The 18,228-nt window shown below is 39.0% G+C and overlaps 1 protein-coding gene across 2 annotated transcripts in view; it reads right to left on the bottom strand.

Moving 5' to 3' along the window:
- Positions 1-8,429: 8,429 nt before the first annotated feature.
- fmnl2b (formin-like 2b) overlaps positions 8,430-18,228 on the bottom strand; it is a 41,280-nt gene continuing 31,481 nt past the window's right edge. The window contains exons 23-28 of one of the 2 annotated variants that reach the window (XM_036569843.1): positions 18,031-18,194; positions 16,070-16,171; positions 15,868-15,969; positions 14,719-14,842; positions 11,636-11,750; positions 9,558-9,692 (exon numbers count right to left, since the gene is read on the bottom strand). In XM_036569843.1, the coding sequence (XP_036425736.1) occupies positions 11,659-11,750; positions 14,719-14,842; positions 15,868-15,969; positions 16,070-16,171; positions 18,031-18,194 (584 nt within the window). In that variant the 3' untranslated portion in view covers positions 9,558-9,692; positions 11,636-11,658. Of the gene's footprint in view, positions 9,693-11,635; positions 11,751-14,718; positions 14,843-15,867; positions 15,970-16,069; positions 16,172-18,030; positions 18,195-18,228 lie in introns of both variants that reach the window. The other variant, XM_036569842.1, reaches the window with a different exon arrangement.

Genomic DNA, 18,228 nt, shown 5'->3' with positions numbered 1-18,228 from the left:
CATGAACACGTAAATAACCCTTTGCATGATTAAAAGCTTCTTTGCATCACAAAGGCATTCTTCAGATTGATGGAGGATGTGCTATAGATGGTTCTATGTAGAACCTTTGAAAAGAGTTCTATTTGGCATCAAAAAGGGTTCTTCTATTGTAACAAGCTTGACATCATAACAATAGAAGAACCCTTTGTGGTGCCATATAGACCCCTTTTCAAAAAGGTTCGGTATAGAACCATCTACAGCACATTCTTCCATCAATCTGAAGAACCATTTCACTGTGCAAAGAACCCAAAGTCCATACAGTCCATAAACACATTCCAACTGTATAGTCAGGCATAACATTATGACCACCTCCTTGTTTCTACGCTCATTGTCCATTTTATCAGCTCCACTTACTATATAGGTCCACTTTGTAGTTCTACAGTTACAGACTGTAGTTACTGCAGTGCTGAGAATGATCCACCACCCAAATAGTACCTGCTCTGTGAGGGTCCATGGGGGTCCTGACCACTGAAGAAGGCTAACAAAGTATGCAGAGAAACAAATAGTGTATATATATATATATATATATATATATATATATATATATATTACACACAGTGTTTCAGCCCAGACTGCTGTTGAATGTTGAATATGCAGCAGCCAATCAGAACAATGGGGAATAAAAGCGTGGAGGTGCTGTGTCCCCTCACTCTGTTCTCCTCCTACATGGCCTGCTGTTAGTGTGTGTTTGTGTGTGAGGGTGGACAACATGGACAGGCTGCTAACTGGCTACAGCTGCTAAAGGAGAACCCTACGCTGGACACTTGTGATATTTTAAACATCTGGTATTTTTGCATAAATTGTTATGGCTGTATTGATTTTAAAAAAGCTATATTGTGGTGGGTCTGCCAAAAACATGAACACCACACAAGGGTTAACTGTCCCAAACTGTTTCTGCTGACTAACTCCTCCCACCTGTCCTGACTTCAACTTATGTTGCTTCACAACTTATTATGGATTTGGAAACAGGTGTGACTAGTCCTTTTTAAGCTGTAGGGACTTTGCTGTTTAACCTGTAGACTGTATTGATCACACCTATGCTTCATCTGTGAACAGCTTCTGATAGTAAAAGTAAAATAAACAAAACATTTTGGATGTTTTTTGTTTGTTAAATCGTAACTCAAAACAGACTCTAATCTCAAAAATGTTCTTTTTTTTTATAATTTTTTAATGTGTCACAGTGCTTAGTTGAGCTTTTGCTGTATTTAAGAACAAATTGAGAAAAGCTTGGCTGTAATTTCAGAGAAGCACCGATAAACCTAATTATCATTAAACTATATTTGAAAATACTTGTTCTCTGATGTTTATTTGATGTTATGTTTACGTTTTCCCAATTTGTTCTCAGACATGTTCAAAAAGGGTTAAAGAAAAGTGTTTAAAGCAGAAAGTTAGATTTACAGTGCTGTGAAAAAGGCAGGGACCAGTCCAAACGGTCATTCTGCACAAGTAATTTTTTTCAGCTTCAGGGAAAAAATCAGAAAACATATTTAAATGAATATTAGACAGAAGCCTCAACAGCTGAATATATTTTGTTTAGTGTGTTCACCTGTGCCTTTATGACACCCTCAAAGTTCAGTCTTAGAAGTTGGTTGCATTTTTTGCTTCTCACAATCCAAGTAATCCCAACACATTAAGTCATGATGAGGGCTGGACTCGTGCTGAGTTGCATTCTCACAGTGGAAGGATGGACAGAAACACCTGTGGATGTTTAAAGTAGCTCGATTTTCTCCTCCCACTCAAAGATGAAAGCTTCAAGTACTGCTTATTTGATGGGGACAGTTTTGGTGTCTACCTGATCTTGTATGTTTGTTTGGAGCCTCATTTTCTATCTTTTAATAATGTTTTGAACTCCAGTTTTGGAAACTTCAGTTTTTTTACTCATTTTCCTTTGACTTTCTCCTTCCTTGTGTAAGTACATTGCTATATTTAATCTTCTCAGAAATATATCCTGAACAATGAGGCCTACTTGTTTTGACTAGAAATCAGATACATGGAGGGCGGTCTATGACTTTTGCATATTACTGTACACGAATCTAAATGCTACAACAATAATACACTCGTATACGTTGGCAAAAAGCTGTTCAAACTAGATCCTCTATATGGCTATTTTAAAAGCTCCCTTTTGTTCTGGTGCATTCTTGTTCCATTAAGCTGCTCTTAAGTCAAAAAGTCCCCTCCCTGTTGCATTGTTTTGTGTAGAACCATCAGGATCTCTACTGGGATTTGATGCCACTCAGTAGGATGGTGTTGCGTCACGTTGTTCTCACATGTGATTTAGACCAGCCTCTCCCTGTTCTACCACCTTCTTTCTCACAACACTGTATTCTTCTGATTTGCAATCCAGAGCCATGGACACCTGCGTGAATTCTGTAGGCCTAACAGGTAAAATTCAGTGTTTTGGTATCAGTTATTTTCTTCTTTATAGTTTCTATATTCCAGTCTTTATTGTGTAGCACTTATAATATGTTAATGATACTTTTTAGGCCTGCACTTACATAAAAATGCTGAAGTGAGATAACCATAGGAATGCTTTAAGGTGTTGTTGATGTTATGATGTTATACACTACTGTTCAAAAGCTTGGATTCACTGATACATGTATAAAATTATTCTCATATGATGACAGTACTGTACAACTAAATGGGCTTTAAGTAATTTGTAGGAAGGTAGCTGTTTCTAATAATCTATAAGTACTGGTTTTCCATGGATTTGAGTTTTGTATTCATTATCCTGGTAGAATGGTGCCTTCCTAGACTTTCTACAAAGTAGAAAAGCTACATAAAGACTCAGTGGCCAGTGTCTGATGAACTTTATTTTGCTCCTCAGTATCTTGCGTACCTAACTGTATTTTTAATTATTAAGAAATGAATGGAGCTGTAGGTGATTCCATAATAACTGAGAAAAAACGTATGCAGTACGCCTCATATTTGGAAAGTGGAGATTATATCTTGGCCGATAACTTGACAAGAAATTGTAATAAATATGTAACTACAGTAGAGAAAAGAAAATAGGCAATTGCTGCTATTGGATCAAAACCTACTATCTCCAAACTGATAACTTTACAGGGAAAGGAAAAAATATACTTTACTTTTAATGTAAGTCAATGGAACCAGACTTTTTTCCAAGCAATTTTGTGTCGTTTCTTTTGGTCCATTCATTATCAAATTTACACACAACATAAAGGGCAACAGATATTTTCAAATTATGTCAAAAACTGAAGAACCACAAAAATGGAGATCCGTTTTCTTCCGACAGCAGCGACATATATATACATATATATATCGATCAAGCATAACATTATGACCATAACATAAAATGATTGAGTACACTGCCTGATGACAGTGAGACATTGGTTTATGTCTTTCTTATATGTATTCATGTTGGAGGCATTTTACATATACACCAATCAGGCATAACATTCTGACCACCTCCTTGTTTCTATGCTCATTGTCCATTTTATCAGCTCCATTTACTATATTGGTGCACTTTGTAGTTCTACAGTTACAGACTGTAGTCCATCTGTTTCTCTGCATACTTTGTTAGCCCCCTGTTACCCTGTTCTTCAGTGGTCAGGACCCCCATGGACCCTCACAGAGCAGGTAGTATTTGGGTGGTGGATCATTCTCAGCACTGCAGTAACACTGACGCAATGTGGTGTGTTAGTGTGTGTTGTGCTGGTCTGAGTGGATCAGACACAGCAGTGCTGCTGGAGTTCTATTAGGCACTCCTACCTTGTCAGTCCACCTTGTAGATGTAAAGTCAGAGGCGATAGCTGATCTGCTGCTGTACAGTTTGTGTTGGTCATCCTCTAGTCCTACATCAGTGGTCACAGGACGCTGCGACGCTGCTAGTAAATGTGTTCAACGTAAGACAGAGAACTGAAGGATGGAAGAATTGAACCTATACCCCATCTCTCTCCATCTCACACAGAGCTAACTTTGTTGAAGATGAAGAGGAAGCAGAGCATTGTTGAATCAATCGAGTTTCAGAGCTTGAGAATGGAACAAAGCAGGCTTACAAAGGCGCATCAGTCTAAAAAGGATGATACAGGTAACTCATTACTGAATTATGAAAAAGAATTTACTCATTTTCTTAAACTACACATACCACCAAAGTGGTGCATCCAGAAACAGCATTAATCTTGTGTCAAATGATACACTATATAGCCAAAAGTATGTGGACACCCCTCCTAATTACTTCAGGTGTTATTCAAGTGTCATAGTTCAGGTGTTTCAGCCACACGCAATCTCCATAGACAAACACAGGCAGCAGAATGGGTCGTACTGAAGAGATCAGTGACTTTAAACGTGGCACTGTAATAGGACCCCGTCTTTGCCACTAGTCAATTTGTGAAATTTCAATTGTACATCAACTGTAAGTGCTATAATCGTGAAATGGAAGCATCTAGGAGCAACAAAAGCTCACACTCTGTAATGAATGGGGCTTGTAGGTAGGCTTCATGTGCAGAGTCACTGTATTAGTGGTAATCTAATACTTGTAGTCACAACAGGCAAGCATGTACATACAATGCAAATCCACAAGCAACAACCAACAAAGTGGGGATCAAACAGGAAAATATCAAAGCCAACCACAGTTCAGAGCTCAGTTTCGGCAACAGAGGCTTGGCAAGGCACAAGGCCAAATATTAGGGCATATTTAGGAGTGATAATGTCTAAAACTATCTGCACGTGTGTGTAATGAAGGAGGTGTGGAGCCAGGGAGGAGCAGGAGCTAGAACGAGCCATTCAAGACTGGGATAGTACAAATACAGTCTCCCAGAGGGTGGAGACGTTGTGACTGCCACAAAGCAGTAGACCACGCAAACTCACAGAGCAGGGCCTCTGAGTCCTGAAGCACCTGTCCTTTGTTCCATCACCTACTACAAGGTTCCAAACTTCCTCTGGAAGCAACATCAGCACAAGAACTGTACATCAGGAGCTTCATGAAATGGGTTGCACTGAGCTACCAGAGGCCCCATGAGTAGGGTTTTTATTTTGTTTTTCTTTTGTTTTTTGATGTGATCATAATATTTGCAGAAAAAAAAATGTCTAAAAAAGCAAAACAAAACAGGAAATGCACATAATACAAACTATAATTTATTTGTTTTTATTATTTATTTAATTCATTTGGATAATTTAGTTGTTTATTTTCCCTCTGTACTGTTAACATAGTGTTTATTAAGCTTTTTCTGACTTAAAATAGTGAAGTATTATTTGAAGAATTAATTGTTTTAAAAAATATGATGGGGGTGCCAAGAAGCAGTCGAATGCAAAAGTTTGAACACCCCTGGTCAAATGATGTCTTTTTTGATTTTCCAGGTAAAAATAAGTTAACGTCCTCTGCAGTGAACAAATTCAAATATGGCATATTTCTGCAAATTTAATATATTAGGGGAAAAAACAAACATCAAATATAAACTGTGCCATTACTTTTGAACAGTCCATATTTTATGTTTTAGGTTTTTCCCCCATTATGTTAAATTCAGCAAATACACAGTAATTGTACAATAAAATGTGCAGGAGTGCGTCTCTGTAGATGATGTGTTAAATTATTTTCACTTACGAAATCAACAAAACATGTAATTTGACGAGGTGTGCTCAAACTTTGTATATGACTGTGTGTCGCCTAAGCCCCAGGGTGAGTTCAGGGTGTTACACATTTACACTCTCTCTGTTTCTCTCGCTCTCTCCTTCTGGCCTCAACACTACCTGCCAATAGACAAGACTAGTGTGGATGTTCTGTGGCTTTTGACAGTTCTTGACCGACACTTTATCCTGGACTTCAGGCTGATGCTGGGTCTTACTAACATCTTCATCTTACCTGTAAGAAGAACTGCACAGCTGGACTCAGAGGAAGGACAGCTTCCCACCGAGGAGGATGCTTGTCAGTGCACTTAGAAAGTCCCGTAACACAATTTTACAATTCAAATGCCCCTTTAAATCTGGCTCTTTCTGGATTTTACAATTCCAGTGAGGCCTTTTCAGCCTTATTTCATGTAGACTCTGAAGACAGAAGACGGCGCTGCAGATCTGAGGAATGCTGAACACTACAGGACACGTATCTTATGCGTCCGCTGACCTGGCTGTACCACACGAAGACGGTGAAGGAGTGACCAATTCAACAGTAAACCTGCCACTTATTCCTGCTCTATGATCACTATAATCACAAACAGCAACTAAAATGTAAATAATAATAACTAAGATGAAATTCTCTAAATACTTTGTATTAATACCCGTTAAACAATGTGCTTTTTTTATTGTGTCATGGCTGTTAAAGCTTTGTCATGAACATATTAATTCTAATGTAAAAATGTAAAAATATCCATCTTTTTACAGGTTATTTCTTTGTATACTTGAGTTTATTTTTTCTATTTCTGGATGTCATCGTGGGTTTTCCGTATTTCTAAGCACATGTTGCATGCTGGGCAGTTGTACTATGACCTCATTGCTTGAGAGAGTCCAGAGCCAAAGTTCAAACATGTTGTTAATGACATGGTAACTATACGATAGTTATACTATACTCATGACATGATAGCACACTATATGATAGTTAGTATTAACTTGAGGCTAGAGTGTTGAACATTAGCTGAAGTTATAATAATTAAAAGTAGCTGTTAGCAGGTTACACACACACACACACACACACACACACACACACACACACACACACACACACGCACACACACACACGCAGCGTATGTTTTGTAGAGTTTCAGCTGTGAGTCGGTGTTGGACTTTTTTAGCAGAATGGGCTGTTACCCAGTGTTTCTATGAGCCACTCTGGCTATAACAAACTTTGTCGCTGTTACTACAGATCCATTCTTTCTTCCTGTTCATTATTTTCCTGTTTATGTTTAATAAAAAGTGACTCAGAGTGGAAGTTTCAGCGAGTTAAAGATTGCATCTGCTTTTTCATCCATAATAATCGACCTCACAATCACTACACTACTTTAATCTAACATTAAGCATGAAAAATACTGCTTCTGATGCAGTTTTCCCCATTCAGCCTGTGCCGGTCACTCACAGGGCTACCTACTGCTGTGCGTGTAAATGAAGTATAACCAAGGCCCAGTCCCATTTCTTATTTTTACCCCTACCCCTTGTTTTCAAGTGTCATCTTGTCCCTTGGAACCTAGTTACAAGATTAGTGGTTGAAATCTTCCCTACGAAATGGGACCCTCAAATAAAGGAGAACTTCATTAACAGCTACTAGCGTTGCTCTGTAGGCGACCTCACTGCTGGGCTTGTTACATTTAGGGAATCATATGTCATCAAAGAAGGGGATGCGATAATTATTTATTATTGGCCACCTCTAATTCTTCAGTGATATGAAGCTGAAGTCAGATATTCACCAGCTTCTTGTTTAAAATTTCCCGTTGCACCTTAAATAGTGCAGCAGTTCTGATGCCTGAGGCACCAGAATGTAACTGCTGCACCATTTAAGGTGGAATGGAAAATTAAGCTAGCTAGCGAGACATCAGCAAACAACCAGTGATTTTTTTGAAAATGACCATAATACAGGGTGATTCAAAAAGATTCATCCGATTTCATATTTTTACAACCGTGAGACGCCTAGGAACCAATCACATACCAATTGAAAGAGGGGGTCATAGAGTTTCTGACTGTCTTCGAAAGATGGCTCCCTTCAGTCTGCGAGGAGATGAGACCCCTGAGCAGAAAGTGTTCTGCGTACAGCTGGAGGAGGTTCATACTGAGCACTTGTAAAATTACATAATACACTTTATGCTCACTTACACCATTTACAGTTCACTGTATTGTTCTGTAATGATTTACAAGTGAAATCAATCATTTTGAAATCAGATGAATCTTTTTTAATCACCCTTGAAACAACATTGAACTAAGATAACACAATGATTATTGTAATTTTGACAGAGAAAATACCCACATTTGTGGGTTTCTTTGGTCGCTTGTGCAGCCATTTTTCCGTTTTTTTCTTTCATTCTCATAACACTCTGTTTGGAGTGAGTCCCTGAAAAACCTTCACCCCACCCCTGTATCTCAACAAAAATCGGGACACCCTAACCCTAGACGTGAACGCAAAAATGGAGGGGTAAGGGCTCAGTGGTAGGGACAAGGGGTGAAATGGGATTGACCTTTCAGATCACGGATCAGAGTGCAGAACACTCATTCATTGAAACTGATAATCAGTTGCAGCGCTGTGTTGTTATTGGTGTTGAGTGTGGAACCATGATGACAAGTACACATGGGCTTTGACATTTAAATCCAGGCTATCCTTGGGAATTTAGGAAAATACCCAGTTACCTTATTTCACACGAATCAGCCAATCACCTCTCTTCCAAATATTACAGTATTACAGAACTAACCACAGTAAATCTAATGTAATTTTACAATAACAACACAAGGAAAGGATCTTCCAGTTCTGGCGTCACTGCTTTATTTGCAGACAACCATTCCAGTTTGTTTTTAAAGAACAATGTATAAAAAAAGTTATATGTGCCACTAGTGTCTGTCCAAGCTTTCAGTGTACCGTGCAACCACAGACAATGACCATAGTGGAATAATTGTGATAAGTGAGAGATAATCAGCACAGAGTGACCTGGTCCACGTTCTTCACCACTGAACTAAATAATACTGATACGACGTGACATCATAACATTAAAATGATATTGGAGGGAGTGTTGGCTTGTTTCAACAATATATACAGTATCACAATGGATGGGCAATGTAAAAAATAAGGGGTTCAACTTTGTAGCAAAATATCTGTACATTTAAAAAAACAAAAGACTTTCTTCTTCAATGCAATGTCCTTGTTTTTTTTTTTCTTATTTAAAAAAAAAAAAGGAGCAAACTTTTTTTTTTTCCACTGTTCACAAACGATCACGAGAGAAGCCGAGCAGGAGAGGAAATCTGTGTTCAGAATGAGACGTACAGAAAATTTTACACCGAGCTTTGTGAATCCTTCAGACTGTACCGTTCGTGTGTATTCCATAAACAGAGGGAGATTGTCCTCCATAGCACCAGTGAAGAATAGTCCTACATCTCCTCTCTCTCTCTCCATCTAGTTCTTTTTGCATGAAAGTTCATTAGGACGATAACCGACGTTAAGCAAAAAGCAAAGTGCATCATGGGCATTGTCCCAAGTCTGACAGTAACAGCTGCTCAACCGGGAGTTTGAACCACATATGTAGCCAAGAGTTTAAGGACCATGTTCACTTTCCAGTAAATTGATGCCACTGAGCTTTTCAGTGGTTTACATGGTCACTTTTGTTTGAAAAACACAAGAGCTGGTTAAAAAACACAACCACGTCTCCTCTCACCATTCCACTCGAGTCTGCTAGGCTTGACTGCTCAGTTCCAGTGTTTCACATCTGTAGCTTTTATACTTGCCAACTGTCCATTTCTCTCAACAGTATCCAGTGTACAGTTAAAGGTGAACCAGTTCCAAGTGCAACGTGTCTCAAACCTGAACGTTCATTCACCTCCTCCTTGAATTTTTGAAATAGCGAGAGGTGATGTGGAGTCGGCTTTTCCCTCTCTTGTCTTTTTCTGGCTCAGTAAGCTGGGCTAGCAGGTTGTGACCTCCATGCTGAGCAGCTGAAGGTGCTGTCCATCAAAATTCCTTCTCGCGCTCCTTCTGAAGGCGTCAGCCCGGCGGAAGGGATGACTGCGCAGGTCTGTGTGGGTGACACAATCACATTAGCCTCTAATAAAGACTCGGTATTCTGTTTGTAGGGATGTCCCGACTTAATTAAAACATTTATTTTTTTAATGCATCAGTATCAACATAAATATTTTAACGGATCAGTATTACCTTTATTACCTATATAGATCTGAAAAACTAAATGAAACCTAAATGAGCTGAACATGCTGTTGTACATATGCTTAAAAGACTGGTAGAGCAGGGGTGGGGAACTGAGGGCTGGAGTCAAGCACAGTCTGGCGATTTCCAACCTCTAGCAACTAAACCTGCTAATTAGCCAATGAGTTTGAGAAAATCAAACTGCTAAAAGTTGCCAAAGTGCCAATATTTAAAATTTCTTCTTTGCAAAGATCTGGATAAACAAACTAACGCAAGTGAATGCAGAAAACAGTTACTTTTAAATACTTTAAAAAAAAAAACAAAAAAAAAAACAAAATCTTTTTGAAAGAAAAAGTCCTTAAAAGACCTTTTGTCCACATTTGTTCACACAAGTTATTTCATAACGTAAAATTCAGTTAAATTAATAAAAAAATAACATTTGCACTTTGGACTGGGAAAAAATGCAGTTCTCTGTTCGTTCATTATTATTCAGTTTTCATGTTGACTTTCCTTTTTTTTAACAAGCTGTGTTGTCGCTTCACTACTGAAATAGTAAATAAAATAGTAATAGTTCAGATGAGCTGCCTTCAGCCAAGATGTTGACATAAATGCATGCAATGTGAAATGTGATCATTTTTTTACATCCTTTAATCAGTTTTGCTACATAATTCTCAGCTCTGAAATGAACTGTCGGACTGTATTAAAGGAACAGTTCGGCGAAAAATATAACTTACCCAATTTCCCATTTACCCAAGATTAGCCAAGACATGTTTGGAGTCCATATTTTACTTTAGTTTAGAACTGGAGCTACAAAGCTAACATTGCTAACAATCACTAGTCACTCAAATAATCACTCAATAGTCATCCAAATAGCCCAAATCGTTTCTATAAAAAAAATACATTCTCAAAACTTTTCCCAAATCGTTCAAACTGAATGTACATCTTCGTTAAGGTCGTGCAGACCTGGCAATGTGGTTTAGAGCACAGCATGACTTACTGTGAGCTATAAAAATGAGCAAAACTTCACTGTTTCAGACAACACCAGGGCTGGTATTCACAAAGCAGGACAGATCTTGGATCAGATTCCTTGTTTTTGATGGTCAGTGTCACAACTGCTGATTCTAGATCAGCACTCCTGCTCCTGATGGGGTCTGTGAATAGACCCTGCTGTCTGAAGTGGCTGCCCGCAGTTTATTCAGCTCAGATATATACAGTTAACAGTAAGTCACACTGTGTTCTAAACCACATCACCAAGTCTGCACAATCTTAATGAAGACCTGGATGAGCAGGTTGAGAGAAGTTTTAGGGATGTATTTTAGAGAAACGATTTGGGCTCTTTGGGTGGCTACTGAGTTCTGGTGTTTGTTAGCAATGTTAGCCTTGCAGCTCCTGGTCTAAAAAGCAGAATTTGGACTCTGAACATGTCTCGGCCGATCTACCTACATCTGGGGTAAGTGGGAAACTGTAAAGTTGATCCTTCGCTGAAGATTTGGTTTTGGCAGATGCTCAATTTTAAAAAAAACTAGGATCAAAATAGGGACAAATAACCACGATCGGGACATCCCTAATTATATATATCCATCATAAACACACAGAAAGGGACATTTCAAGTTACACAGTTTGCAACCATGCTTGTTTCATGTCATGGAGAATGGATGGAATGTTGAAGAGAGAGGATTCGATGCATGCAGGAGGGTCATCTGTGCGCAGACTTCATACCCTTATTCATTCAGAATGAAAACACATGGAAGAGAGATGGAAAGAGGGATGGGCAAAGGGACGGCGAGACGAGTGAGATATAGACAGACTTAAAGCCACCTTTCTGAGGGAGAGAATTTTGTTTAGTAATGGAAGTCCTCGGAGTGGGCGGGGTCACAGAAGAACCGCGAGCCACGTTTGGCTGAGCGCGCGGTAAACGGGACGGTCTTCAACACTGCAGCGAAACAACAGCCAATCACAACACAGAAACACTAAGAATAGAAGCTGTAGAAAAGAACTGAGATAATCCAACATACTGAAACTACACATTTGATAAAGATTGACCTCTACAGGTAAAGATAGAGAGAAAAAAGAACAGGACAGATCCACAGTTTCACAAGTCATCAGGGTTCCCACACTCAGAAAACGTTTCCATAGGATCAGATTAAAGCTTGAAAGGATACTCAGTTGCACCATAGAGAGTGACCCCTGGTTTTTTATACTAGGTATGGTTAAGGATGAGGTTAAACTTACATCTTGTCAAATCCAGCTCACAAATTATTGTTCATTGCTTGTAAGTGTATCTTAATTAAGTGGCTAGATGACAGACCACCCACAATTAACCTCTGGCATAATGAAATTATGAAAATAGAATTAAAGGTAATGACACAGAATTTGAGCGCACTCGGTCTCCCTTCCTTTCCAGTCTTCCACGTCATATATGTGAAATTGTTGAATGTGCTCAGGTTTGGCCGAGATGTTGTACTTGACCATGTTATTAAGGTGGATGTCTAAGTTTATTGGTATGTGTTTGTTTTTGAATGGAATGTCTAGAATGTCCACCATTATGTCTAGTAAGCTGTTAGAGGAATGGGGTAGAGGGGTAGCTCTGCAGTTTCTTACCCTCCTCTGTTTTTTGTTTTCATTTTTTTTTTTCCTCTTCTCTTTTTTTTATGATTGAAAATTAAATAAAAATCGTTCTTGAAAAAAGAAAAAAAAGAAAACTTTTCCATGGCTTCTCAAAGACCTACTTTTAAGACTTCTATGTACATTTTTTATGAAAAACTGTACAAGATTTTTGGGCTATGCTGCTTTTAATTTTAACTTCAAACACTCTGGCAAAACACGGAGACTAGAAACTACGAAGACCCTAAGGGGTCGTGGGAAAATAAAAAAAAAAGTTAATGACATTGCGTTCCCTCGCAAAATATATGCTCGTCAGACAGCAAGCAAACATAGGACCAGAGGTGCCCGATGACACTGCCTACATTAGAGCTTTGTTTTCAGCATAGCTAACGTTAAAAGCTGTTTTCCCAGTTTCGCCAGTCTGTGCTGAGTTTATTCAGCTATTGTTCTCTGCAATCTCTGTAAATGTAGTTTTTACTGTACGAGGACCCTCGACCTCAGTCTCAGTTTGAGTCACTAACAGCAGAATCATGTTTGATTTTGAGAAGCGACACTATTTCTTTATATTTCAATCCAAGATCAACGTAAAATTCAATGAGCTGCTCCATGTCTGAGCTTAAGCAAAGCACAGCTTTTGTGAGCGAATGCAAACCATTTGCATCATAATGCAAAACATTTGCGAGGGAACGCAATGTCATTAACTTTTTTTTTTTTTTTTAACCACGGCCCCTTAGGGGCTCCGTAAGAAACAGCGCCATGATGTGAGAAAATAAAAATCTGGTGAAAAGAAGTCAAGCACTTAACTACAATAAAGAAAGAAAAGCATCATTATACTAGCCATGTCTTTAAGAGGGAGGGCCTTTGTACTAGAGATGTAACAAGAACTGATGTCAAGTTGATGCAAAAATTCAATAAAATGTAACAGTTGGATCTGGGAATCGTTAAGAAACAACTGATGTCAATACCAGCACGATAATTCCTCCTGAATAATACTTTTGTCCATACCTTCTTTTAAATTACGAACTGAAAGTGTGTGTTGTTCAAATCTGAAGTAAGTGTAAGGTGCTGGAAGTGGGTGTGGTATAAAGCATACATGAGTATAAGATGCTGGAAGTGGGTGTGGTATAAAGTAGAAATAAGTGTGAGGTGCTGGAAGCAGGTGTGACTTAAACCAGACTGACTGCATGCAGAGGGGATCCTGAAATGCCCACCGATGTGAGAGGAAGGTAATGTGGTGTCTTTTAAGGCTACTTTCGGACTGCAGACAGTGTGAACAGCAAAAAACACACTAATTTTGACAGTTTCAGTTCAGATTAGGGTCACTTTCATATGTGGCACTGAAACCTGATATGTATTTGATACTCGGCAATGTGGTCTCTGTCTTAAACACTAAATGTGACATAAATCCAACTCAATTTTGTGCATGCAGGAACAGACTCTTTATGGCAGTATCATTAAAATGTGTTACTATGGTTACGCTTCGCATCTTCTTTCGCTTTGGAAGATAAGCAAGACTAGTGCTGGTTGGTTGAACAAATAAGATGGCCGCTTTTTAACGAGAGGACTCAAACTAACAACTATTCAAAATCATGTTTACTTAAAGGATATTTAAAAAAATTAGAAAAACAAAACAGTCAGAGGAGCTTCACCTCCGTATCCAATATATACGGCAGTTTTGGCATTTTGGGAATTGGTGCCCCTTTGCTAGCACTCTTCTAAATGGCAATTGAACAAAACCAAATGATGTATCTGTTTGATCAGCTACCACAAATAAAGTTTACAATTTTTACTCTTTTCTGTACACATAACATCTCTATGTCTTGTATTATGTAACCTGAATATGACCGAAAACGTCTACATACAATTCCATACCATTTCATAAGTTTTAAAAACATTTTATTCTAATTTATGACATTTTTATGGGGCAGTCGTGGGCTGGAGGTTAGGGAACCAGCCCTGTGACTGGAAAGTCGACAGTATGTGACTGAAGTGCCCTTGAGCAAGGCACCTAAACCCCAACTGCTCCCCGGGTGCTGTGGATAGGGCTGCCCACCGCTCCGGGCAAGTGTGCTCACTGCCCCCTAGTGTGTATGTTCACTAGTGTGTATGTGGTGTTTCACTGCACAGGTGGGTTAAATGCAGAGGTGAAATTTCCCCGTTGTGGGACTCAAAAGGGTCACGTCACCTAACTTTAGAGCCAGCCAGAAAAATTATATTTTAAAATTCACTGACGCCTCCTGGATTTCCAGGACTGTGGGAACCCTGATTTAACTCCACACTTATCTATCTATCCGTACCTGTAATTATGTCCTCAATGGCGCCATCTTTGCCCTCATAGACGTGGCGACTATCCTTCCCCTGCCTCTTCCTCAGCTCAGCTATCAGCTCCTGTTGCTGCCTCTTGCCCTTATGAGATGGCGACTAGTGTGCAGAGAAAAGAAAGAGAAACACATAAACATGAGAAACACAGAACAATAATGTTATCAAAAATAACATACCATTTTTAAACAGTAAACATAAGTGCCACGCCCCCTTGTGCCATTTTCTGAAACTGAATCATGTTTGAGCAGTTAAGTGTCTTGCTATCCTCCCTGCAATTACCTACAAGCTACCTACCTACCCGTCATGATCATGACAAATACTTAGCTGATGATTAATTGGCATAAAAATAATTCTAACCAAATATGTAATTCTCTTTATTTGTTAACTGTTTGCAGCTATAAAAGTAGCTGAATAGCTATCTTGCTTCTTATCATTACTGTGACAAATTCTGTTATTGTGATAAACAATATGCTTTTGTGAGCACATTTGTGGATATTGCCCATACTTAAAGAATCATGACCAGCTGCATGTTTCATTACAGAGCATAATTAATCCTGTTTAAATTCATTTAGTGCTGCACTGTACGCGAAACATTGTATTAAAATCATTGTTTTTGATGGCTGTTTATGCATTATTCCTGTGTCAAAACACTGTCGTGTACATATATCTTGTATTGTCGTGTACACATAGCATGTATCGTGAAAACATCTTTAAGTATCGTGATATTTTTGTCATATCACCCATCTCTGCTTACAAACTAATGAGACTTAGTAGCTCACAAATGACCAGTCTATGAAGCTCAGACAAACATTACACACTACTTCCCTCTAAAAGTCTTACAGCACTTGACAGAAGATAAAACTTGTGTTTTGCAAGATCTGTGATGTGTCTCTAAAAATACTTTCTTTCGTTTATTTACATTTATTTGCCCACAACACAACTGATGGAAATGCACCCAAATCGCCTTGTTTGTTGCAATGTAAACATGCTGTGAAAGCTCACTACTGTGGAAATAATTAAGCTCAGCTCATATAATTCAGATCAGACGATTATGTAATAATAATGATTGTAGTAGGTCTAGTTGGGGCCTGGACGCTAATTCTCAAAATGTGGCCAAGTCATACCTGCTGATCCTCCTGCTCCTCCATCATGGCCTCTTGTTCCAAAAGCTTCTCCATCATCAGCTGTTCCTGCCTCTTTCTCTGCTCATTCTCCTCATCTGCTTGCTAAGGAGGGAGAGACGAGATGAAAGAAAGAAAGTCAGTCAGACTGAACTAAACAGGAGCGCAAGCACCAGGAGCGTGTGCAAGAAAAATGCTGACTCACCCTGTAGGCTTTGACAAACCGCACGAACACAGGAAAGAAGACGGAGGGGGGCATGGTTTTGGCACTCTCCCCAAAGTACTTTACAGCATCATCAAAAGCATCCTATGGGAACACACAGCTCACATGAGACTATGATATGAGGATCTACATAAAATTATTCTAACGCTTTTTATTCTCTTCCGAAAAATTTCAGCTGAATTTTTCAAATTTAGGTTTAATTCAGTAGCCTTCAGCAGACCAACCTAGTTTAAATAGTTCATTTTTACTTCATCTTGTCGTTATTCACTTTCACACTACAGTACATTACTTTTGTCCATGACATCATGACTATTACAGGAGATTATTTATTCTAAACAGTCGTCTTCTGGTAAACATTTAAGCAATAGAACACGAGAGGGAGTGTGTTATCACAAAATTACATCACGGGCTGTGATTTGGTCGCTGTAGATCATCGCAGCCGTGATGTTATTCGCGATAACACACAACCTCGAGTGTTCTAATGCTTTTATATAATAAATAAATTAAGAAATTAATAAACTCTGCGTTTAATGTTTTAATGTTCGCAGCTCCCTCTGCCAAATTATAGTTCCTTAACAAGCAGCTTGTTGCTACGTCAGAGTAACGAGCTCCGCCCACTCGCTGCACAGCCGGCAGTTCGTTCTCCAGCTCCACACAGACCAACTGACAGTTTGGGAATTTAGTGTCGTCTCATCTTCAGAGTCTGACCAAATCGGCTGTCGGTCAAATGTGATCTTAAAAGTGTCCATTTTCTGTTTGTGGCAAAGTAAGAAGTAAAAACGTTCAAACGGCTTGAGCGTCTCCTACAGCTGTCAAAGTTGTTGCTTAGCAACGGCTTCTCAGCGGAGTGATACAGTGTTTGTGAAAAACCCGTGATGCTATGGTGAAATAACAGCACAGTCAGAACGCTTCTCAACCAATCAGCTTGCGTGGCCGGAACTAACTGTTGTATAATGGCGTAAAGCTGATGTATGGAAATGAATAACGGAATGCAAAACCGTTATTTCCAAGGCAGCAATTGTCTTTTGAAAAGAACAGCAAAAACACAACAATACAGACAGTTGGTTGTTGTACATGAGCTGATGCACACCCTATGTACAGTGTTCTCTGCAAACATTGGCACCCCAGTAAAGAAAACGTGCAAAGCAAAACGTGCTGTAGAAAACAATTCTTATTGCTCTTATGCTTTTATTCAAAGTATCAACAAAATCGAACCTTTACTTGAAGTACAATGATTGAAAGAAAAAACTAAATTTTATCATGAAATAAATATTTTTCTCAAATCTATGTGTGGCACAACTGTTGGTAGATCTTCATTTAATACTTTGTGCAGCAGATCTAGGTCTTCTCCTATAATGCTTAATGAGACTGGACAACACATGGTAAGGGCTTAAGACCATAGAGAATCTATTCAGAGGTTTATGCTTACGATGTAATTCATGACAAGATTTACTTTTTATCATCAATCACTGTATGTTCACAGCCCATTTAGCTCATGTTTACCAGGGGTACCATTATCTGTGGATGGCATTGTAGCAATCAGATTTCAATATGACTAACCAGAGATGAATATGACTACCAAGCGTGAATATGTGGTTAAAATCACATCAGGTTACAATCCAGTTTCAAGTTGATGAAACTATTAGGTGTAAATGGGGTCAAAGCTATAGAATGAGCCCCTCTCACACCTGAGGAAGGGTTTAAAATACGTCTTCCAGCAAACTGAACAACCACAGAGTGGTGACAAGGTGAAATTAGCCACTCCCCCTATTTATAATAACAGCACTCCCAAAACAAGTCCCTGCAATTCTTGGGTTTCTACATTTCCACAGCAACTGTATTGTACACTATATAGTCTTTATTGCTCATGTTCATGTATGGGACTTGCCAAGATGATCCTGTTTCTAATAAGACACAAAACTTTAGTGTTGGCTGTATTGTACCTGTGCGATTCTGGCATCATCCTGCAGTTTTTTCAGCCTTGTTTCGTTGTGGTGGATGAAGTCTTTGAGCAGCGAGTTGTGGCCATGCATGCTGTACTCTCGGCGGGTCAGATCCATACCTCTCTGCAGCTCCCTCACATCCAGGAGAACGTTCTCCAGAGAGACTGAAGCACAAGAACCATGCTGTTTCTGACTACC

Source organism: Colossoma macropomum, unplaced genomic scaffold, assembly GCF_904425465.1.
Source record: "Colossoma macropomum unplaced genomic scaffold, Colossoma_macropomum, whole genome shotgun sequence".
In the NCBI taxonomy this organism is placed as follows: Eukaryota; Metazoa; Chordata; class Actinopteri; order Characiformes; family Serrasalmidae; genus Colossoma; species Colossoma macropomum.
Note: the sequence above shows the minus strand (reverse complement) of the source record. Positions and strands in the feature narration are given on the sequence as shown.